The sequence below is a fragment of the Indicator indicator genome, assembly GCF_027791375.1.
Source record: "Indicator indicator isolate 239-I01 chromosome W unlocalized genomic scaffold, UM_Iind_1.1 iindW_random_scaffold_131, whole genome shotgun sequence".
Classification (NCBI taxonomy): domain Eukaryota; kingdom Metazoa; phylum Chordata; class Aves; order Piciformes; family Indicatoridae; genus Indicator; species Indicator indicator.
Genome location: NW_026539077.1, coordinates 5001 through 29310, shown reverse-complemented (window position 1 = coordinate 29310; position 24310 = coordinate 5001). Strand labels below are relative to the sequence as shown.

General features: G+C 54.0%; 1 protein-coding gene across 1 annotated transcript in view; it reads right to left on the bottom strand.

The window, feature by feature from the left end:
* Positions 1-23807, bottom strand: part of LOC128979914 (netrin receptor DCC-like) — a gene marked incomplete at its 5' end in the record, with an annotated part of 78267 nt that extends 54460 nt beyond the window's left edge. The window contains 8 exons of the mRNA XM_054398310.1: positions 4013-4151; positions 5395-5549; positions 6931-7085; positions 10369-10528; positions 17401-17521; positions 21167-21321; positions 22493-22629; positions 23657-23807. Of these exons, the coding sequence (XP_054254285.1) occupies positions 4013-4151; positions 5395-5549; positions 6931-7085; positions 10369-10528; positions 17401-17521; positions 21167-21321; positions 22493-22629; positions 23657-23807 (1173 nt within the window). The remainder of the gene's footprint in view (positions 1-4012; positions 4152-5394; positions 5550-6930; positions 7086-10368; positions 10529-17400; positions 17522-21166; positions 21322-22492; positions 22630-23656) is intronic.
* Positions 23808-24310: the final 503 nt, after the last annotated feature.

Sequence of the window (24310 nt, the reverse complement as noted above, 5' to 3'; positions counted from 1 at the left end):
TACAACCTGATCACTACTCCTCCTTTACAACCTGATCTCTACTCCTACCTTACAACCTGATCTCTACTCCTCCTTTACAACCTGATCTCTACTCCTACCTTACAACATGATCTCTACTCCACCTTTACAACCTGATCTCTACTCCACCTTTACAACCTGATCTCTACTCCTAGTTTACAACCTGCTCTCTACTCCTCCTTTACAACGTGATCTCTACTCCTACCTTACAACCTGATCTCTACTCCAACTTTACAACCTGATCTCTACTTCACCTTTACAACCTGATCCCTACTCCACCTTTACAACCTGATCTCTACTCCACCTTTACAACCTGATCTCTACTCCTACCTTACAACCTGATCACTACTCCTCCTTTACAACCTGATCTCTACTCCTACCTTACAACCTGATCACTACTCCTAATTTACAACCTGATCTCTACTCCACCTTTACAACCTGATCTCTACTCCTACCTTACAACCTGATCACTACTCCTCCTTTACAAGCTGATCTCTACTCCTACCTTACAACCTGATCTCTACTCCACCTTTACTCCCTCCCCACACCCTTGGCCCTCCCTCCATAGCCTCCTACTCGGGGGGAGGAGACCTAAAAGCCTTCTCCTCACCTCCTCCTCCACCTAGGAGTAGGCTCTGGAGCAGCAGGGAGGGGAGAAGAAGCTGTAGGAGAACTTACTCGAAGGTTACAACCTCCTGAGGAGGTCTGGAGGACCTCCTCAATGTGCTGAGAAGGTCAGAAGAACCTCCAGAACCTTCTCAGAAGCTTCTGGAGGACCTCCTCAACCTTCTCAGAAGCTCAGAGGAACCTCCTCAAGGTGCTCAGGAGCTCAGAAGAACCTCCAGAACCTTCTGGAGGACCTCCTCAACCTTCTCAGAAGCTCAGAGGAACCTCCTCAAGGTGGTCTGGAGGTCAGAAGAACCTCCTCAAGGTTCTGGAGGACCTCCTCAACCTTCTCAGAAGCTCAGGAGAACCTCCTCAAGGTGCTCAGGAGCTCAGAAGAACCTCCAGAAGCTTCTGGAGGACCTCCTGAACCTTCTCAGAAGCTCAGAGGAACCTCCTCAAGGTGCTCAGGAGCTCAGAAGAACCTCCAGAACCTTCTCAGAAGCTTCTGGAGGACCTCCTCAACCTTCTCAGAAGCTTCTGCAGGACCTCCTCAACCTTCTCAGAAGCTCAGGAGAACCTCCTCAAGGTGCTCAGGAGCTCAGAAGAACCTCCAGAAGCTTCTGGAGGACCTCCTCAACCTTCTCAGAAGCTTAGAGGAACCTCCTCAAGGTACTCTGGAGGTCAGAAGAACCTCCTCAAGGTGCTGGAGGACCTCCTCAACCTTCTCAGAAGCTCAGAGGAACCTCCTCAAGGTGCTCAGGAGCTCAGAAGAACCTCCAGAAGCTTCTGGAGGACCTCCAGAACCTTCTCAGAAGCTCAGAGGAACCTCCTCAAGGTGCTCAGGAGCTCAGAAGAACCTCCAGAACCTTCTCAGAAGCTCAGAGGAACCTCCTCAAGGTGCTCAGGAGCTCAGAAGTACCTCCAGAACCTTCTGGAGGACCTCCTCAACCTTCTCAGAAGCTCAGAGGAACCTCCTCAAGGTGCTCAGGAGCTCAGAAGAACCTCCAGAAGCTTCTGGAGGACCTCCAGAACCTTCTCAGAAGCTCAGAGGAACCTCCTCAAGGTGCTCAGGAGCTCAGAAGAACCTCCAGAACCTTCTCAGAAGCTTCTGGAGGACCTCCTCAACCTTCTCAGAAGGTTTGGAGGACCTCCTGAACCTTCTCAGAAGCTCAGAAGAACCTCCTCCAGGTGGTCTGGAGGTCAGAAGAACCTCCTCAAGGTTCTGGAGGACCTCCTGAACCTTCTCAGAAGCTTAGAGGAACCTCCTCAAGGTCGAGCCTCCTCAGGGAGGTCTCAGAAGCAGAACCTCCTCAAGGTGCTGGAGGACCCTCGCCTCAAACCTTCTCAGAAGCTCAGAGGAACCTCCTCAAGGTGCTCAGGAGCTCAGAAGAACCTCCAGAAGGCTTCTGGAGGACCTCCTGAACCTTCTCAGAAGCTCAGAGGAACCTCCTCAAGGTGCTCAGGAGCTCAGAAGAACCTCCAGAACCTTCTCAGAAGCTTCTGGAGGACCTCCTCAACCTTCTCAGAAGCTTCTGCAGGACCTCCTCAACCTTCTCAGAAGCTCAGGAGAACCTCCTCAAGGTGCTCAGGAGCTCAGAAGAACCTCCAGAAGCTTCTGGAGGACCTCCTCAACCTTCTCAGAAGCTTAGAGGAACCTCCTCAAGGTACTCTGGAGGTCAGAAGAACCTCCTCAAGGTGCTGGAGGACCTCCTCAACCTTCTCAGAAGCTCAGAGGAACCTCCTCAAGGTGCTCAGGAGCTCAGAAGAACCTCCAGAAGCTTCTGGAGGACCTCCAGAACCTTCTCAGAAGCTCAGAGGAACCTCCTCAAGGTGCTCAGGAGCTCAGAAGAACCTCCAGAAGGTTCTGGAGGACCTCCTCAACCTTCTCAGAAGCTCAGGAGAACCTCCTCAAGGTGCTCAGGAGCTCAGAAGAACCTCCAGAAGCTTCTGGAGGACCTCCTGAACCTTCTCAGAAGCTCAGAGGAACCTCCTCAAGGTGCTCAGGAGCTCAGAAGAACCTCCAGAACCTTCTCAGAAGCTTCTGGAGGACCTCCTCAACCTTCTCAGAAGCTTCTGCAGGACCTCCTCAACCTTCTCAGAAGCTCAGGAGAACCTCCTCAAGGTGCTCAGGAGCTCAGAAGAACCTCCAGAAGCTTCTGGAGGACCTCCTCAACCTTCTCAGAAGCTTAGAGGAACCTCCTCAAGGTACTCTGGAGGTCAGAAGAACCTCCTCAAGGTGCTGGAGGACCTCCTCAACCTTCTCAGAAGCTCAGAGGAACCTCCTCAAGGTGCTCAGGAGCTCAGAAGAACCTCCAGAAGCTTCTGGAGGACCTCCAGAACCTTCTCAGAAGCTCAGAGGAACCTCCTCAAGGTGCTCAGGAGCTCAGAAGAACCTCCAGAACCTTCTCAGAAGCTCAGAGGAACCTCCTCAAGGTGCTCAGGAGCTCAGAAGTACCTCCAGAACCTTCTGGAGGACCTCCTCAACCTTCTCAGAAGCTCAGAGGAACCTCCTCAAGGTGCTCAGGAGCTCAGAAGAACCTCCAGAAGCTTCTGGAGGACCTCCAGAACCTTCTCAGAAGCTCAGAGGAACCTCCTCAAGGTGCTCAGGAGCTCAGAAGAACCTCCAGAACCTTCTCAGAAGCTTCTGGAGGACCTCCTCAACCTTCTCAGAAGGTTTGGAGGACCTCCTGAACCTTCTCAGAAGCTCAGAAGAACCTCCTCCAGGTGGTCTGGAGGTCAGAAGAACCTCCTCAAGGTTCTGGAGGACCTCCTGAACCTTCTCAGAAGCTTAGAGGAACCTCCTCAAGGTGCTCTGGAGGTCAGAAGAACCTCCTCAAGGTGCTGGAGGACCTCCTCAACCTTCTCAGAAGCTCAGAGGAACCTCCTCAAGGTGCTCAGGAGCTCAGAAGAACCTCCAGAAGGTTCTGGAGGACCTCCAGAACCTTCTCAGAAGCTCAGAGGAACCTCCTCAAGGTGCTCAGGAGCTCAGAAGAACCTCCAGAACCTTCTCAGAAGCTTCTGGAGGACCTCCTCAACCTTCTCAGAAGCTTCTGGAGGACCTCCTCAACCTTCTCAGAAGCTCAGAGGAACCTCCTCAAGGTGCTCAGGAGCTCAGAAGTACCTCCAGAAGCTTCTGGAGGACCTCCTCAACCTTCTCAGAAGCTCAGAGGAACCTCCTCAAGGTGCTCAGGAGCTCAGAAGAACCTCCAGAACCTTCTCAGAAGCTTCTGGAGGACCTCCTGAACCTTCTCAGAAGCTCAGAAGAACCTCCTCCAGGTGGTCTGGAGCTCAGAAGAACCTCCTCAAGGTGCTGGAGGACCTCCTGAACCTTCTGAGAAAGCTTCTGGAGGACCTCCCAAGCTTGGTGGGACCTCTTCCTTCTACTCACCATCAGAGAGGGTGGTGGTGGTGAGGTCCTGGCTGGAGATCCCTGGTCCATGGTGGTTGAAGGCCAAGAGCCTCAAGGTGTAGGTTGTGAACTTCTTCAACCCTTCCAAGGTGTAGGAGGTCCCTGCCACCTCCACCACCTAGGAGAAGACAACCCCAGGAGGAGGAAGGAGGAAGGAGGAAGACCACCAGGAGGAGGTCCCTGGGGGTGGAGAAGGTCAGAGGGCAGGAGGGAGGTGGCTTGAGGTGGACCAGGGGTGGAGGAGAAGACCTCTGAGGGCCTCAAGGTCCAACCTGGGGGTGGGGAGGAGGTTGGAGAAGACCTCAGAGGTCTTCAAGGTCCAACCTGATGGTGGGGAGGAGGTTGGAGAAGACCTCAGAGGGCCTCAAGGTCCAACCTGGGGGTGGGGAGGAGGTTGGAGAAGACCTCAGAGGTCTTCAAGGTCCAACCTGATGGTGGGGGGGAGGTTGGAGAAGACCTCAGAGGTCTTCAAGGTCCAACCTGATGGTGGGGAGGAGGTTGGAGAAGACCTCAGAGGGCCTCAAGGTCCAACCTGGGGGTGGGGAGAAGGTTGGAGAAGACCTCAGAGGGCCTCAAGGTCCAACCTGATGGTGGGGAGGAGGTTGGAGAAGACCTCAGAGGGCCTCAAGGTCCAACCTGATGGTGGGGAGAAGGTTGGAGAAGACCTCAGAGGTCTTCAAGGTCCAACCTGATGGTGGGGAGGAGGTTGGAGAAGACCTCAGAGGTCCTCAAGGTCCAACCTGATGGTGGGGAGGAGGTTGGAGAAGACCTCAGAGGTCCTCAAGGTCCAACCTGATGGTGGGGGGGAGGTTGGAGAAGACCTCAGAGGGCCTCAAGGTCCAACCTGGGGGTGGGGAGGAGGTTGGAGAAGACCTCAGAGGGCCTCAAGCTCCAACCTGATGGTGATGAAGGTTGGAGAAGACCTCAGAGGTCATCTGAGGGAGGTTGGAGAAGACCTCAGAGGGCCTCAAGGTCCAACCTCAGAGGACCATGGAGGGTGGAGAAGACCTCAGAGGACCTCAAGCTCCAACCTGATGGTGATGAAGGTTGGAGAAGACCTCAGAGGGCCTCAAGGTCCAACCTGCTGGAGGCCTTCAAGTTGCCCTTGAGGCCCTCTGAGGTCTTCTCCGACCTCCAGACCTCCCCCAGGTTGGACCTTGAGGCCCTCTGAGGTCTTCTCCAACCTTCTCCCCACCCCCAGGTTGGACCTTGAGGCCCTCTGAGGTCTTCTCCCCCCAGCCCACCTCCATCCTTCCATTCCTGGTCCCTTCCCAACCTTCTCAAGCCCTTCGAGATGCCTCCAAGGAACATCTCCCCTAGCTTCAGGAGAGCACCAAGAGGTCTTCTGCTGCCTTCCTCACCTCCTCCTCCTCCTCCTCGCTGGAGGTCTCCTTCCAGAAGATTCTGTAGCCTTGGACAGGTCCTTGGCCAGCAGCTGGTGGCTCCCAGGAGATCTGGAGGGAGGTGGAGGTGGTGGCCACCACCCTTGGGTTCTCCACTGGCCCAGGGACCTGCACTGGAGAAGAAGAAGAAAAGGAGAAGGGTCCAAGGTCACCTCCAAGGTCTTCTCCAAGCTCCAAGCTGAGGTCTTCAACCACCTTGAGGACCTCAAAGGTCTTCTCCAACCACATTTGAGGTCTTCAACCCTCTTCCAAGACCTCCAAGGTCTTGCTTGGTTGGAGACCTCCAACCCCATCCTTGAAGCCCTCCAAGGTCCTCCTTGAAGCCCTCCAAGGTCCTCCTTGAAGCCCTCCAAGCTCTTGGTTGGTTGAAGACCTCCAACCTCTTGCTTGAAGACCTCCAACCCCATCCTTGAAGCCCTCCAAGGTCCTCCTTGAAGACCTCCAAGCTCTTGGTTGGTTGAAGACCTTCAACCTCTTGCTTGAAGACCTTCAAGGTCTTCATTGGAGACCTCCAACCCCATCCTTGAAGACCTCCAACCCCATCCTTGAAGACCTCCAACCCCATCCTTGAAGCCCTCCAAGGTCCTCCTTGAAGACCTCCAAGCTCTTGGTTGAAGCCCTCCAAGGTCCTCCTTGAAGCCCTCCAAGGTCCTCCTTGAAGACCTCCAACTCCATCCTTGAAGCCCTCCAAGGTCCTCCTTGAAGCCCTCCAAGGTCCTCCTTGAAGCCCTCCAAGCTCTTGGTTGGTTGAAGACCTCCAACCTCTTGCTTGAAGACCTCCAACCCCATCCTTGAAGCCCTCCAAGGTCCTCCTTGAAGACCTCCAAGCTCTTGGTTGGTTGAAGACCTTCAACCTCTTGCTTGAAGACCTTCAAGGTCTTCATTGGAGACCTCCAACCCCATCCTTGAAGACCTCCAACCCCATCCTTGAAGACCTCCAACCCCATCCTTGAAGCCCTCCAAGGTCCTCCTTGAAGACCTCCAAGCTCTTGGTTGAAGACCTCCAAGGTCCTCCTTGAAGCCCTCCAAGGTCCTCCTTGAAGACCTCCAACTCCATCCTTGAAGCCCTCCAAGGTCCTCCTTGAAGCCCTCCAAGGTCCTCCTTGAAGACCTCCAACCCCATCCTTGAAGCCCTCCAAGGTCCTCCTTGAAGACCTCCAACCCCATCCTTGAAGACCTTCAACCCCATCCTTGAAGCCCTCCAAGGTCTTCCTTGAAGACCTCCAACCCCATCCTTGAAGACCTTCAACCCCATCCTTGAAGACCTCCAAGCTCTTGGTTGGTTGAAGACCTTCAACCTCTTGCTTGAAGACCTTCAAGGTCTTCATTGGAGACCTTCAAGGTCTTCATTGGAGACCTCCAACCTCTTGCTTGAAGACCTCCAAGGTCCTCCTTGAAGCCCTCCAACCTCTTGGTTGCTTGAAGCCCTCCAAGGTCCTCCTCCCTCCCCATCCCCCTTCCCAATCCCACATCTCAGGTGGCTTCCATCCTCACCTTCAGCTTGGGTGGCCACCTTCAGGAGAGGAGAACTGGCCCCAGGTCCCCACTGGTTGTAGGCCACCACCCTGAAGCTGTAGAGCTCCTCAGGCTTCAGGTGGGCCACGGTCACCTGGAGGCTTCCACCTTGGGTGGTGTTGATGGCCCTCTCCCTGGAGAAGACAACCCCGAGGTGAGGGGGGGGGAGAAGGGCCTGGAGGTGGGGAGGAGGTCCTCAAGGTGAGGAGGAGGTCCTCAAGGTGATGAGGAGGTCCTCAAGGTTGGGAGAAGGTCGTCAAGGGGGGGGGAGAAGGTCCTCAAGGGGGTGAGGAGGTCCTCAAGGTGGGGAGAAGGTCATCAAGGGGGGGGGAGAAGGTCCTCGAGGTGGGGAGGAGGTCCTCAAGGTCATGAGGAGGTCCTCAAGGTTGGGAGAAGGTCATCAAGGGGGGGAGGAGGTCGTCAAGGGGGGGAGGAGGTCCTCAAGGTGGGGAGAAGGTCGTCAAGGGGGGGAGGAGGTCCTCGAGGTGGGTGAGGAGGTCCTCAAGGTCATGAGGAGGTCCTCAAGGGGGTGAGGAGGTCCTCGAGGTGGGTGAGGAGGTCCTCAAAGGTCATGAGGAGGTCCTCAAGGTGGGGAGAAGGTCCTAAAGGGGGTGAGGAGGTCCTCATGGTCATGAGGAGGTCCTCAAGGTTGGGAGAAGGTCGTCAAGGTGGGGAGGAGGTCCTCGAGGTGGGTGAGGAGGTCCTCAAAGGTCATGAGGAGGTCCTCAAGGTGGGGAGAAGGTCCTCAAGGGGGTGAGGAGGTCCTCAAGGTGAGGAGGAGGTCCTCAAGGTGGGTGAGGAGGTCCTCAAGGTGGGGAGAAGGTCATCAAGGGGGGGAGGAGGTCCTCAAGGTGGGGAGGAGGTCGTCAAGGGGGGGAGGAGGTCCTCGAGGCGGGGAGGAGGTCCTCGAGGGGGGGAGGAGGTCCTCAAAGGTCATGAGGAGGTCCTCAAGGTTGGGAGAAGGTCATCAAGGGGGGGGGAGAAGGTCCTCAAGGGGGTGGGGAGGTCCTCGAGGTGGGGAGAAGGTCCTCAAGGTGGGGAGGAGGTCCTCAAGGAGATGAGGAGATCCTCAAGGTGGGGAGGAGGTCCTCAAGGTTGGGAGAAGGTCATCAAGGGGGGGAGGAGGTCCTCAAGGTGGGGAGGAGGTCGTCAAGGGGGGGTGAGGAGGTCCTCAAAGGTCATGAGGAGGTCCTCAAGGGGGTGAGGAGGTCCTCAAGGTGGGGAGGAGGTCCTCAAGGGGGGGAGGAGGTCCTCAAAGGTCATGGGGAGGTCCTCAAGGTGGGGAGGAGGTCCTCAAGGTGGGGAGAAGGTCGTCAAGGGGGGGAGGAGGTCCTCAAGGTGGGGAGAAGGTCCTCAAGGTGGGGAGGAGGTCCTCAAGGAGATGAGGAGGTCCTCAAGGGGGGGAGGAGGTCCTCAAGGTGGGGAGAAGGTCGTCAAGGAGGGGAGGAGGTCCTCAAGGTGGGGAGGAGGTCCTCGAGGTGGGGAGAAGGTCCTCAAGGAGATGAGGAGGTCCTCAAGGGGGGGAGGAGGTCCTCAAGGTGGGGAGAAGGTCGTCAAGGAGGGGAGGAGGTCCTCAAGGTGGGGAGGAGGTCCTCGAGGTGGGGAGAAGGTCCTCAAGGGGGTGAGGAGGTCCTCAAGGGGGTGAGGAGGTCCTCATGGTCATGAGGAGGTCCTCAAGGTTGGGAGAAGGTCGTCAAGGGGGGGGGAGAAGGTCCTCGAGGTGGGGAGGAGGTCCTCAAAGTGGGGAGAAGGTCGTCAAAGGTCATGAGGAGGTCCTCAAGGTGGGGAGGAGGTCCTCGAGGGGGGGAGGAGGTCCTCAAAGGTCATGAGGAGGTCCTCAAGGAGATGAGGAGGTCCTCAAGGTGGGGAGGAGGTCGTCAAGGGGGGGAGGAGGTCGTCAAGGAGGGGAGGAGGTCCTCAAGGGGGGGAGGAGGTCCTCAAGGGGGGGAGGAGGTCGTCAAGGAGATGAGGAGGTCCTCAAGGTGGGGAGGAGGTCCTCAAGGGGGGGAGGAGGTCCTCAAGGGGGGGAGGAGGTCGTCAAGGAGATGAGGAGGTCCTCAAGGTGGGGAGGAGGTCCTCAAGGGGGGGAGGAGGTCCTCAAAGGTCATGGGGAGGTCCTCAAGGTGGGGAGGAGGTCCTCAAGGTGGGGAGAAGGTCGTCAAGGTGGGGAGGAGGTCCTCGAGGTGGGTGAGGAGGAGGTCCTCAAGGGGGGGAGGAGGTCCTCCAGGGGGGGAGGAGGTCCTCAAAGGTCATGAGGAGGTCCTCAAAGGGGTGGGGAGAAGGTCCTCAAGGTTGGGAGAAGGTCGTCAAGGGGGGGAGGAGGTCCTCAAGGTGGGGAGAAGGTCCTCAAGGTGGGGAGGAGGTCCTCAAGGAGATGAGGAGGTCCTCAAGGTGGGGAGAAGGTCCTCAAGGTGGAGAGGAGGTCCTCAAGGAGATGAGGAGGTCCTCAAGGTGGGGAGAAGGTCGTCAAGGGGGGGAGGAGGTCCTCAAGGGGGTGAGGAGGTCCTCGAGGTGGGGAGGAGGTCCTCAAGGGGGTGAGGAGGTCCTCGAGGTGGGGAGAAGGTCCTCAAGGGGGTGAGGAGGTCGTCAAGGGGGGGTGAGGAGGTCCTCAAGGTGATGAGGAGGTCCTCAAAGGTCATGAGGAGGTCCTCAAAGGTCATGAGGAGGTCCTCAAGGTGGACCAGGAGGACCTTTGAAGGTCACTTTGGACCAGGAGGACCTCTGGAGGTCTCTCTTGGACCACCAGGAGGACCTTTGGAGGTCACTCTGGAGCACCAAGAGGACCTCAGCTGGCGAAGACCTCAAGCTTGAGGACCTCTCCCAAGCTCCACCTGAAGCCCTCCAAGGTCCTCCTGAAGCCCTCCCAGGTCCTCCTAGAAGCTTGAGGACCTCTTCCAAGCTCCACCTGAAGCCCTCAAGACCTTCTGAAGCCCTCCAAGGTCCTCCTAGCTCCAACCCTTGAAGCTTGAAGACCTCTTCCAAGCTCCTCTTGAAGCCCTCAAGGTCCTCCTGAAGCCCTCCAAGCTCCACCTGAAGCCCTCAAGGTCCTCCTGAAGCCCTCCAAGATCCTCCTGAAGCCCTCAAGGTCCTCCTGAAGCCCTCCAAGCTCCACCTGAAGCCCTCAAGGTCCTCCTGAAGCCCTCCAAGCTCCTCCTGAAGCCCTCCAAGCTCCTCCTGAAGCCCTCCAAGCTCCACCTGAAGCCCTCAAGGTCCTCCTGAAGCCCTCCAAGATCCTCCTGAAGCCCTCAAGGTCCTCCTGAAGCCCTCCAAGCTCCTCCTGAAGCTCTCCAAGGTCCTCCTGAAGCCCTCCCAGGTCCTCCTAGCTCCAACCCTGAAGCTTCCCTCCTTCCCCCCGAGGTCCTCCTGAAGCTCTTGAGATGTTTCCTCCTCCTCCAGCTTTGAGGACCTTTCCCTCACCTGTTGTCCCCAAGCTTGGAGAAGAAGATGGAGTAGGCCAGGAGGTGACCTCTGACTTCTGCTGGTGGCCTCCACCTGAGGTGGACGAAGCTGCTGGAGACCAAGACGGGGACCAGGTCCCGAGGAGCAGAGGGCAGGAGCCCACTGGAGCTGGGGACAACTGGAGGAGAAGAAGGAGGAGAAGGTCAGGAGAAGGTCCAAGGAGAAGGTGGAGAAGACCTCTTGGAGGTGGTGGAGGTGCTGGAGAAGGAGGAGGAGGAGGAGGAGAAGGGGAAGCAAAGGTTGAAGGCCACCAAGGGGCTCACGGGAGGTCCACCGAGGAGGTCCTGGGGGTTGGAGGAGCTTCCAGGAGGACCTCAAGGTCAACAAAGTCCACACCCAAGAGGTCCATCCAAGGTCCTTCAAGAGCTCCATGGAGAGCTCCAGCCAAGGTCCTTCAAGAGCTCCAGCCAAGGTCCTTCAAGACCTCCATCCAAGGTCTTCAAGACCTCCACCCAAGCTCCTCAAGACCTCCACCCAAGGTCTTCAAGACCTCCATCCAAGGTCCTTCAAGACCTCCACCCAAGGTCCTCAAGACCTCCATCCAAGGTCCTTCAAGACCTCCACCCAAGGTCCTCAAGACCTCCATCCAAGGTCCTTCAAGACCTCCATGGAGAGCTCCATCCAAAGTCCTTCAAGACCTCCATCCAAGGTCCTCAAGACCTCCATCCAAGGTCCTCAAGACCTCCATCCAAGGTCCTTCAAGACCTCCATCCAAGGTCCTCAAGACCTCCATCCAAGGTCCTTCAAGAACTCCACCCAAGGTCCTTCAAGACCTCCATCCCAAGGTCCTCAAGACCTCCACCCAAGCTCCTCAAGACCTCCATCCAAGGTCCCTCAAGACCTCCATGGAGAGCTCCATCCAAAGTCCTTCAAGACCTCCACCCAAAGTCCTCAAGACCTCCACCCAAGGTCCTCAAGACCTCCATCCAAGCTCCTCAAGACCTCCATCCAAGGTCCTTCAAGACCTCCACCCAAGGTCCTCAAGACATCCATCCAAGGTCCTTCAAGACCTCCATCCAAGGTCCTCAAGACCTCCATCCAAGGTCCTCAAGACCTCCATCCAAGGTCCTTCAAGACCTCCACCCAAGGTCCTCAAGACCTCCACCCAAGGTCCTCAAGACCTCCATCCAAGGTCCTCAAGACCTCCATCCAAGGTCCTTCAAGACCTCCACCCAAGGTCCTCAAGACCTCCATCCAAGGTCATCAAGAACTCCATCCAAGGTCCTTCAAGACCTCCTCCCAAGGTCCTCAAGACCTCCATCCAAGGTCCTTCAAGACCTCCTCCCAAGGTCCTCAAGACCTCCATCCAAGGTCCTTCAAGACCTCCATCCAAGGTCCTTCAAGACCTCCACCCAAGGTCCTTCAAGACCTCCACCCAAGGTCCTTCAAGACCTCCATCCAAGGTCCCTCAAGACCTCCATGGAGAGCTCCATCCAAAGTTCTTCAAGACCTCCATCCAAGGTCCTCAAGACCTCCACCCAAGGTCCTTCAAGACCTCCACCCAAGGTCCTCAAGACCTGCACCCAAGGTCCTCAAGACCTCCTCCCAAGGTCCTCAAGACCTCCATCCAAGGTCCTTCAAGACCTCCATCCAAGGTCCTTCAAGACCTCCACCCAAGTTCCTCAAGACCTCCATCCAAGGTCCTTCAAGACCTCCATCCAAGGTCCCTCAAGACCTCCATGGAGAGCTCCATCCAAAGTCCTTCAAGACCTCCACCCAAGGTCCTTCAAGACCTCCATCCAAGGTCCTTCAAGACCTCCACCCAAGGTCCTCAAGACCTCCACCCAAGGTCCTTCAAGACCTCCATCCAAGGTCCTCAAGACCTCCATCCAAGGTCCTTCAAGACCTCCATCCAAGGTCCTCAAGACCTCCATCCAAGGTCCTTCAAGACCTCCATCCAAGGTCCTTCAAGACCTCCATCCAAGGTCCTCAAGACCTCCATCCAAGGTCCTTCAAGACCTCCACCCAAGGTCCTTCAAGACCTCCATCCAAGGTCCTCAAGACCTCCACCCAAGGTCCTTCAAGACCTCCATCCAAGGTCCTCAAGACCTCCATCCAAGGTCCTCAAGACCTCCACCCAAGGTCCTTCAAGACCTCCATCCAAGGTCCTCAAGACCTCCATCCAAGGTCCTTCAAGACCTCCATCCAAGGTCCTTCAAGACCTCCATCCAAGGTCCTCAAGACCTCCACCCAAGGTCCTCAAGACCTCCATCCAAGGTCCTTCAAGACCTCCATCCAAGGTCCTTCAAGACCTCCATCCAAGGTCCTCAAGACCTCCATCCAAGGTCCTTCAAGACCTCCACCCAAGGTCCTTCAAGACCTCCATCCAAGGTCCTCAAGACCTCCATCCAAGGTCCTTCAAGACCTCCATCCAAGGTCCTTCAAGACCTCCATCCAAGGTCCTCAAGACCTCCATCCAAGGTCCTTCAAGACCTCCACCCAAGGTCCTTCAAGACCTCCATCCAAGGTCCTCAAGACCTCCACCCAAGGTCCTTCAAGACCTCCATCCAAGGTCCTCAAGACCTCCATCCAAGGTCCTTCAAGACCTCCACCCAAGGTCCTTCAAGACCTCCATCCAAGGTCCTCAAGACCTCCATCCAAGGTCCTTCAAGACCTCCATCCAAGGTCCTCAAGACCTCCATCCAAGGTCCTTCAAGACCTCCATCCAAGGTCCTCAAGACCTCCATCCAAGGTCCTTCAATACCTCCATCCAAGGTCCTTCAAGACCTCCACCCCAAGGTCCTCAAGACCTCCACTCAAGGTCCTCAAGACCTCCACCCAAGGTCCTTCAAGACCTCCATCCAAGGTCCTCAAGACCTCCATCCAAGGTCCTTCAAGACCTCCATCCAAGGTCCTCAAGACCTCCACCCAAGCTCCTCAAGACTTCCACCCAAGGTCCTCAAGTCCTCCACCCAAGGTCCTTCAAGACCTCCACCCAAGGTCCTTCAAGACCTCCACCCAAGGTCCTCAAGACCTCCACCCAAGGTCCTTCAAGACCTCCACCCAAGGTCCTTCAAGACCTCCATCCAAGGTCCTCAAGACCTCCATCCAAGGTCTTCAAGACCTCCATCCAAGGTTCTCAAGAGCTCCATCCAAGGTCCTTCAAGACCTCCATCCAAGGTCCTCAAGACCTCCATCCAAGGTCCTCAAGACCTCCATCCAATGTCCTTCAAGACCTCCATCCAAGGTCCTCAAGACCTCCACCCAAGGTCCTCAAGACCTCCATCCAAGGTCCTCAAGACCTCCATCCAATGTCCTTCAAGACCTCCATCCAAGGTCCTCAAGACCTCCATCCAAGCTGCTCAAGACCTCCACCCCAAGGTCCTTCAAGACCTCCACCCAAGGTCCTTCAAGACCTCCATCCAAGGTCCTCAAGACCTCCATCCAAGGTCCTCAAGACCTCCACCCAAGGTCCTTCAAGACCTCCATCCAAGGTCCTCAAGACCTCCATCCAAGGTCCTTCAAGACCTCCATCCAAGGTCCTCAAGACCTCCATCCAAGGTCCTTCAAGACCTCCATCCAAGGTCCCTCAAGACCTCCATGGAGAGCTCCATCCAAGGTCCTTCAAGACCTCCATCCAAGGTCCTCAAGACCTCCATCCAAGGTCCTTCAAGACCTCCATCCAAGGTCCTCAAGACCTCCATCCAAGGTCCTCAAGACCTCCATCCAAGCTGCTCAAGACCTCCACCCCAAGGTCCTTCAAGACCTCCACCCAAGGTCCTTCAAGACCTCCATCCAAGGTCCTCAAGACCTCCATCCAAGGTCCTCAAGACCTCCATCCAAGCTCCTTCAAGACCTCCATCCAAGGTCCTCAAGACCTCCATCCAAGGTCCTTCAAGACCTCCATCCAAGGTCCTCAAGACCTCCAACCAAGGTCCTTCAAGACCTCCATCCAAGGTCCTCAAGACCTCCACCCAAGGTCCTTCAAGACCTCCACCCAAGGTCCTCAAGACCTCCATCCAAGGTCCTTCAAGACCTCCACCCAAGGTCCTCAAGACCTCCATCCAAGGTCCTCAAGACCTCCACCCAAGGTCCTCAAGACCTCCATCCAAGCTCCTCAAGACCTCCATCCAAGGTCCCTCAAGACCTCCATGGAGAGCTCCATCCAAAGTCCTTCAAGACCTCCACCCAAGGTCCTTCAAGACCTCCATCCAAGGTCCTCAAGACCTCCACCCAAGGTCCTTCAAGACCTCCACCCAATGTCCTCAAGACCTCCATCCAAGGTCCTTCAAGACCTCCATCCAAGGTCCTCAAGACCTCCACCCAAGGTCCTTCAAGACCTCCATCCAAGGTCCTCAAGACCTCCATCCAAGGTCCTCAAGACCTCCACCCAAGGTCCTTCAAGACCTCCATCCAAGGTCCTCAAGACCTCCATCCAAGGTCCTTCAAGACCTCCATCCAAGGTCCTTCAAGACCTCCATCCAAGGTCCTCAAGACCTCCACCCAAGGTCCTCAAGACCTCCATCCAAGGTCCTTCAAGACCTCCATCCAAGGTCCTTCAAGACCTCCATCCAAGGTCCTCAAGACCTCCATCCAAGGTCCTTCAAGACCTCCACCCAAGGTCCTTCAAGACCTCCATCCAAGGTCCTCAAGACCTCCATCCAAGGTCCTTCAAGACCTCCATCCAAGGTCCTTCAAGACCTCCATCCAAGGTCCTCAAGACCTCCATCCAAGGTCCTTCAAGACCTCCACCCAAGGTCCTTCAAGACCTCCATCCAAGGTCCTCAAGACCTCCACCCAAGGTCCTTCAAGACCTCCATCCAAGGTCCTCAAGACCTCCATCCAAGGTCCTTCAAGACCTCCACCCAAGGTCCTTCAAGACCTCCATCCAAGGTCCTCAAGACCTCCATCCAAGGTCCTTCAAGACCTCCATCCAAGGTCCTCAAGACCTCCATCCAAGGTCCTTCAAGACCTCCATCCAAGGTCCTCAAGACCTCCATCCAAGGTCCTTCAATACCTCCATCCAAGGTCCTTCAAGACCTCCACCCCAAGGTCCTCAAGACCTCCACTCAAGGTCCTCAAGACCTCCACCCAAGGTCCTTCAAGACCTCCATCCAAGGTCCTCAAGACCTCCATCCAAGGTCCTTCAAGACCTCCATCCAAGGTCCTCAAGACCTCCACCCAAGCTCCTCAAGACTTCCACCCAAGGTCCTCAAGTCCTCCACCCAAGGTCCTTCAAGACCTCCACCCAAGGTCCTTCAAGACCTCCACCCAAGGTCCTCAAGACCTCCACCCAAGGTCCTTCAAGACCTCCACCCAAGGTCCTTCAAGACCTCCATCCAAGGTCCTCAAGACCTCCATCCAAGGTCTTCAAGACCTCCATCCAAGGTTCTCAAGAGCTCCATCCAAGGTCCTTCAAGACCTCCATCCAAGGTCCTCAAGACCTCCATCCAAGGTCCTCAAGACCTCCATCCAATGTCCTTCAAGACCTCCATCCAAGGTCCTCAAGACCTCCACCCAAGGTCCTCAAGACCTCCATCCAAGGTCCTCAAGACCTCCATCCAATGTCCTTCAAGACCTCCATCCAAGGTCCTCAAGACCTCCATCCAAGCTGCTCAAGACCTCCACCCCAAGGTCCTTCAAGACCTCCACCCAAGGTCCTTCAAGACCTCCATCCAAGGTCCTCAAGACCTCCATCCAAGGTCCTCAAGACCTCCACCCAAGGTCCTTCAAGACCTCCATCCAAGGTCCTCAAGACCTCCATCCAAGGTCCTTCAAGACCTCCATCCAAGGTCCTCAAGACCTCCATCCAAGGTCCTTCAAGACCTCCATCCAAGGTCCCTCAAGACCTCCATGGAGAGCTCCATCCAAGGTCCTTCAAGACCTCCATCCAAGGTCCTCAAGACCTCCATCCAAGGTCCTTCAAGACCTCCATCCAAGGTCCTCAAGACCTCCATCCAAGGTCCTCAAGACCTCCATCCAAGCTGCTCAAGACCTCCACCCCAAGGTCCTTCAAGACCTCCACCCAAGGTCCTTCAAGACCTCCATCCAAGGTCCTCAAGACCTCCATCCAAGGTCCTTCAAGACCTCCATGCAAGCTCCTTCAAGACCTCCATCCAAGGTCCTCAAGACCTCCATCCAAGGTCCTTCAAGACCTCCATCCAAGGTCCTCAAGACCTCCAACCAAGGTCCTTCAAGACCTCCATCCAAGGTCCTCAAGACCTCCACCCAAGGTCCTTCAAGACCTCCACCCAAGGTCCTCAAGACCTCCATCCAAGGTCCTTCAAGACCTCCACCCAAGGTCCTCAAGACCTCCATCCAAGGTCCTCAAGACCTCCACCCAAGGTCCTCAAGACCTCCATCCAAGCTCCTCAAGACCTCCATCCAAGGTCCCTCAAGACCTCCATGGAGAGCTCCATCCAAAGTCCTTCAAGACCTCCACCCAAGGTCCTTCAAGACCTCCATCCAAGGTCCTCAAGACCTCCACCCAAGGTCCTTCAAGACCTCCACCCAATGTCCTCAAGACCTCCATCCAAGGTCCTTCAAGACCTCCATCCAAGGTCCTTCAAGACCTCCACCCAAGGTCCTCAAGACCTCCATCCAAGCTCCTCAAGACCTCCATCCAAGGTCCTTCAAGACCTCCACCCAAGGTCCTTCAAGACCTCCATCCAAGGTCCTTCAAGACCTCCACCCAAGGTCCTTCAAGACCTCCATCCAAGGTTCTTCAAGACCTCCATCCAAGGTCCTTCAAGACCTCCTCCCAAGGTCCTCAAGACCTCCATCCAAGGTCCTTCAAGACCTCCATCCAAGGTCCTTCAAGACCTCCACCCAAGGTCCTTCAGGACCTCCATCCAAGGTCCTTCAAGACCTCCATCCAAGGTTCTCAAGACCTTCAAGACCTCCCTGAAGACCTCCACCCCAAGTGGCCTCCAGAAGCCCTCTTGGAAGCCTCCAGAGCTCCAGAACCTGCTGAGAACTTCACCCAGGGAAGGCGAAATGGAGGAGCAGAAGGTCCAGAGGTCCACCTCTGGAGGTCTTGATGGATCTCACCAGGGTTGTGGACCAAGAGTTGGGCACTGGCTTGGATGTTGCCAACTTCATTCTGGGCCATGCATTGGTAGAAACCTTCATCAGCCTTGACCAGGCCAAGGATCTTCAAGTTGCTTCCACCCTGGAGAAGAAGGAGAAGGTGAAGGAGGTCCTGGATGGGTGGTGGGAGGTCATGGATGGAAGGTTGGAGGTCATGGGAGAAGGTTGGAGGTCATGGATGGGAGGTTGGAGGTCATGGATGGAAGGTTGGAGGTCATGGATGGAAGGTTGGAGGTCATGGATGGGAGGTTGGAGGTCATGGATGAGAAGTTGGAGGTCATGGATGGGAGGTTGGAGGTCATGGGAGAAGGTTGGAGGTCATGGGAGAAGGTTGGAGGTCATGGATGAGAAGTTGGAGGTCATGGGAGAAGGTTGGAGGTCATGGGAGAAGGTTGGAGGTCATGGATGGGAGGTTGGAGGTCATGGGAGAAGGTTGGAGGTCATGGAAGGGAGTTTGGAGGTCATGGGAGAAGGTTGGAGGTCATGGATGGGAGGTTGGAGGTCATGGGAGAAGGTTGGAGGTCATGGATGGAAGCTTGGAGGTCATGGATGGAAGGTTGGAGGTCATGGGAGAAGGTTGGAGGTCATGGATGGAAGCTTGGAGGTCATGGATGGAAGGTTGGAGGTCATGGGAGAAGGTTGGAGGTCATGGATGGGAGGTTGGAGGTCACGGGAGAAGGTTGGAAGTCATGGATGGGAGGTTGGAGGTCATGGATGGAAGGTTGGAGGTCATGGGAGAAGGTTGGAGGTCATGGATGGAAGGTTGGAGGTCATGGATGGGAGGTTGGAGGTCATGGATGGGAGGTTGGAGGTCATGGATGGAAGGTTGGAGGTCATGGGAGAAGGTTGGAGGTCATGGATGGGAGGTTGGAGGTCATGGGAGAAGGTTGGAGGTCATGGATGAGAAGTTGGAGGTCATGGATGGAAGGTTGGAGGTCATGGATGGAAGGTTGGAGGTCATGGGAGAAGGTTGGAGGTCATGGGAGAAGGTTGGAGGTCATGGATGGGAGGTTGGAGGTCATGGGAGAAGGTTGGAGGTCATGGGAGAAGGTTGGAGGTCATGGATGAGAAGTTGGAGGTCATGGATGGAAGGTTGGAGGTCATGGATGGAAGGTTGGAGGTCATGGATGGGAGGTTGGAGGTCATGGATGAAAGGTTGGAGGTCATGGATGGAAGGTTGGAGGTCATGGATGGGAGGTTGGAGGTCATGGATGGGAGGTTGGAGGTCATGGGAGAAGGTTGGAGGTCATGGATGGAAGGTTGGAGGTCATGGATGGAAGGTTGGAGGTCATGGATGGGAGGTTGGAGGTCATGGATGATTGCTTGATGGAGTGATCAATGCATGAATTGATTGATTGATGGATTGGTTGATGGATGAGATGGTGGCTTGATCAATCGATTGATTGAGTGATGGGTTGAGTGATTGATGATTGATTGATGGATTGATTGATTGATTGATTGATGGATTGATTATTGGATTGATTGATGGATTGATTGATTGATGGATTGTTGGATTGAGTGAATGACTGATGGATTGATTGATTATTGGATTGATTGATTGATTGATGGATGGATTGAGTGATTGACTGATGGATTGATTGTTGGCTTGAGTGATTGATTGATGGATTGATTGATGGATTGATTGATTGATGGATTGAGAGATTGATTGATGGATTGATGGATTGATTGATTGATTGATTGATTGATTGATGGATGGATTGTTGGATTGAGTGATTGACTGATGGATTGATTGATTGATGGATTGATTCATTGATTGATGGATGGATGGATTGATTGATTATTGATTGATGGATGGATTGATTGATTGTTGGATTGAGTGATTGATTGATGGATGGATTAATTGATTGATTGATTGATGGATTGAGTGATTGATTGATTGATTCATGGATTGATGGATTGATGGATTGATTGATTGATTGATTGATGGATTGAGTGAGTGATTGATTGATGGATTGATTGATTGATTGATTGATGGATGTATTGATTGATTGATGGATTAAGTGATTGATGGATTGATTGATGGATGGATTGATTGATTGATGGATTGAGTGATTGATGGAGTGATTGATGGATGGATTGATTGATGGATTGATTAATGGATTGATTGATTGATGGATGGATTGATTGATTGGTTGATTGATGGATTGAGTGATTGATGGAGTGATTGATGGATGGATTGATTGTTGGATTGAGTGATGGATTGAGTGATTGATTGATTGATTGATGGATTGATTGATTGATGGATTGATTGATGGCTTGAGTGATTGATGGCTTGATTGATTGATGGCTTGATTGATTGATGGCTTGATTGATGGCTTGATTGATGGCTTGATTGATGGATTGACTAATGAATTGATTGATGGATTGATGGATGGATTGATGGATTGAGTGATTGATAGATTGATGGATGGACTGATCAATAGATTAATTGATTGATGGATGGATTGATTGATTGATGGATGAATTGATTGATTGTGTGATTGATTTATTCATTGATGGATTGATTGATTGATGGATTGAGTGATTGATGGGTTGATTGATTGATGGATTGATTGATTGATGGATTGATTGATCGATGGATTGAGTGATGATTCATTGATGGATTGATGGATGGATTGATGGATTGATTGATAGATTGATGGATGGACAGATCAATGGATTAATTGATGGATGGATGGATTGATTGATGACTTGATTGACTGATTGATTGATTCATTGATGGATTCATTGATGGATTGATTGGCTGCTTGGTGGATTGATTGATTGATGGATTGATTGATTGATGGATTGATTAATGGGTTGATAGATGGATTGGTTGATTGATTGATTGATTGATGGATTGATAGATGCATTGATTGATGGATGGATTGATTGATTGATAGACTGATTGATGGATTGGTTAATGGACTGATTAAGGGATTAATTAAGGCACTAATTAAGGGACTAATTAATCAGGAGGTTAATGAAGCCCAACCCGTCCCCGTGCTCCGGCTTGATTGGGAGCTTGAGTCTTGGATTGATTAATGGATTGATTAATGGCTTCATTAAAGAATTGGTTAATGGCTTGATTAAGGGAGTGATTAACAGGTTAAGGGATTAATTAATGGATTAATGAAGGGATTAATTAATGAAGGGGTTAATTAATGGATCAACGAAGCCCAAGCCCTCCCCACGCTCCGATCAATAGCTTGAGTCGTGGATTGATTAATGGATTAATTAATGGCTTAATGAAGGGATTGATTAAGGGCTTGATTAACAGATTAAGGGATTAATGAAGGGATTAATGACGGGATTAATTAATGAAGGGGCTAATTAATGGAGCAATGAAGCCCAAGCCCTCCCCATGCTCCGGCTTGCTCGACGCCTCGATCGATGCCTTGATTAATGCCTTTGATTAATGCCCTGATTAATGGCTTGATTAAGGGCTTGATTAAGAGATGAAGGGCTTAATGAAGGGCTTAATGAAGGCCTTAATGAAGGGCTTAATGAAGGGCTTAATTAATGAAGGGGTTAAGGAAGGGATCAGTGAAGCCCAACCCCTCCCCCACGCTCCGGCTTGTTCGACGCCTCGATCCGCGGCCGTTGATTAATGCCTTAATTCATGGATCCATTAATGAATGAATTAATGGATCAATTAATGAAGTCATTAATGGATCAATTAATGAAGGGATTAAGGAGGCCCTCCCCCCCCCTCCAAGGCCCTCACCACGATCTGGAAGTAGTCACTGGGGATCACCACTTCACCATTCTTCAACCACTCCACGGTGGGAGGAGGCTTCCCGGCCACCGAACATTCCAGCTCCACGTCCATGGTCTCGGAAGCGGAGAGGTCGGAAGGGCGGAGGAGGAACCAAGGAGGGACTGGAGAGAGGACAACCAGAGGTGGACCTTCAAGGTGGACCTTCAAGCTCCCTCCCAAGCCGAGCCCATTCCATCTCGCCAGGACCTCCGATTTCCCTCTCAACCCCTTCCAGGACCTCCAAGTTCCTTCCCATCCTTCCATGACCTCCAAGCTTCCTTCCATCCTTCCAGGATCTCCAACCCCACTTCCATGACCTTCAACCTCCCTTCCATCCTTCCATGACCTCCACCCTCCCTTCCATCCTTCCAGGACCTCCAACTTCTCATCCATGACCTCCAACATCCCTTCCACGACCTCCAACCTCCCATCCATGACCTCCAACCTCCCATCCATGACCTCCAACCTCCCTTCCATGACCTCCAACTTCTCTTCCATGACCTCCAACTTCTCATCCATGACCTCCAACCTTCTTCCATGACCTCCAACCTCTCTTCCATGACTTCCAATCTCCCTCCCATGACCTCCAACCTCCCTTCCAGGACCTCCAACCCTTTCCATCCTTCCAAGACCACCAAGGAGAACTAAAAGGGAGAGGACAACCTCAAGGAGAACCAAAAGAGGACAACCTCAAGGAGAACCAAAGAGGAGCACCTCAAGGAGGACCACCTCAAGGAGAACCAAAGGAGCACCTCAAGGAGGACCACCTCAAGGACAACCAAAGGAGCACCTCAAGGAGGACCACCTCAAGGAGAACCAAAGGAGCACCTCAAGGAGAACCAAAGGAGCACCTCAAGGAGACCCAAAAGGAGAAGACAACCTCAAGGAGAACCAAGGAGGAGCACCTCAAGGAGGACCACCTCAAGGAGAACCAAAGGAGCACCTCAAGGAGAACCAAAAGGAGAGGACAACCTCAAGGAGAACCAAGGAGGAGCACCTCAAGGAGGACCACCTCAAGGAGAACCAAAGAGGAGCACCTCAAGGAGAACCAAAGGAGCACCTCAAGGAGACCCAAAGCACCACCTCAAGGAGACCCAAAAGGAGAAGACAACCTCAAGGAGACCCAAACCCCCCCCCCGGAGATCCTTCCCCCACATCCAACCTCCCAACCCTTCGCCCCCACCTGGCCTCCTAGGTCCCCTGCAGCCACCTGGCAGCTCTTCAGAGGAAGGAGGTGGGACCTCCCAGAGCTCCTGGAGGTGGACACCTGGTGGGAAGAGGTCTTCTACTCACCCATGACCGAGAGCTCCGCCGAGCTGCTGCTGTTCTCCCCCTCTGAGCTCCCCAGGCAGGTGTAGGTCCCAGAGTCCTCCTGGCTCACGTTGGCTACCAGCAGGTTGCTGCCAGCCAGCAGGGAGTACTTCTTGGACCTGCCAGGAGGTCCACCAGGTGGAGGAGGAGACCTTGGAGGTCCTCGAGGTCTTCTCCTCCCCCTCCCCCTTCCCCCCAGCACTACGTCTCTGTGGGCTTCGGGAGGCTTCCGGGGGTTGGAGGTTCCACCACTGCTCCTTGAGGAGCTTCTTCCAGGCCTTGCCAACCTTGGTTGGGTCTCCTGGGTCAACCTGGACGTCCCTTGAGGGGCAACCTGGACCTCCCTTGAGGGGCAACCTGGACCTCCCTTGAGGGGCAACCTAAACCTCCCTTGAGGGCCACCTTGGTCACCCTCAACGCCTTGACCTTGGTGACCTTCATCACATTGTCCATGGTCAACCTTCATCCCCTTGACCTTGGTGACCTTCATCCCATTGACCATGGTCAACCTCATCCCATTGACCTTGGTGACCTTCATCCCATTGACCATGGTCAACCTCATCCTATTGACCTTGGTGACCTTCATCCCTTTGTCCATGGTCAACCTTCATCCCCTTGACCATGGTCAACCTCATCCCATTGACCTCATCCCATTGACCTTGGTGGCCTTCATCCCCTTGACCATGGTCAGCCTCATCCCATTGACCTTGGTGACCTTCATCCCCTTGACCATGGTCAACCTCATCCCATTGACCTTGGTGACCTTCATCCCTTTGACCATGGTCAACCTTCATCCCATTGACCATGGTCAACCTCATCCCATTGACCTTGGTGACCTTCATCCCTTTGTCCATGGTCAACCTTCATCCCCTTGACCATGGTCAACCTCGTCCCATCGACCTTGGTGACCTTCATCCCCTTGTCCATGGTCAACCTTCATCCCCTTGACCATGGTCAACCTCATCCCATCGACCTTGGTGACCTTCATCCCCTTGTCCATGGTCAACCTTCATCCCCTTGACCTTGCTCAACCTCATCCCGTTCCTCCTCCAGCTCCTCCAGGACCTTCTTGGAACGAACCCCTTCCAGATGTGGCCTTCACCCAGGCCAGGAGACCACCCCCTGGTGGTTGCCCTCCAAAAGTACCTGGTGGGAAGGACTTCTCCTCCTCTCAGCCAGGTGAAGGTGGGAGGTGGAGAGCCGGAGACGCAACATTCCAGGACTGCATCCATGCCTTCTGTGGTCACCACGTTGGAAGGTCTCTGGAGGAAGGAATGCTGCCTGGGCAGGCCTGGATCTACAGCGGGAAGAGGTGGGAAGAGAAGGGTGGAGGGAAGGAGACAACCAAGCAGAAGCTTTGGGATCCATGGATCCCGGGAAAAAGAGGTCTGGAGGTGGGAAAGGAGGGGGAGGAAGTTTGGGATGGGGGTGGAGGAGGGAGAGGAAGGGGAGAGGAGAGGAGGTGGGAGAGGGAAGGATGCAGAGAGGAGGTGAGGGAATGGGAATCGAGGGTGAATGATCCAAGTGGAGAGGCAAAGATCCAAGTGAAGAGGCAAAGATCCAAATGGAGAGGGAAAGATCCAAATGGAGCGGGAAAGATCCAAATGGAGAGGAAAAGATCCAAATGGAGAGGGAAAAATACAAATGGAGAGGGAGAAATCCAAATGGAGAGGAAAAGATCCAAATGGAGAGGGAAAGATCCAAATGGAGAGGAAAAGATCCAAATGGAGAGGGAGAAATCCAAATGGAGAGGAAAAGATCCAAATGGAGAGGGAAAGATCCAAATTGAGAGCAAAGGAT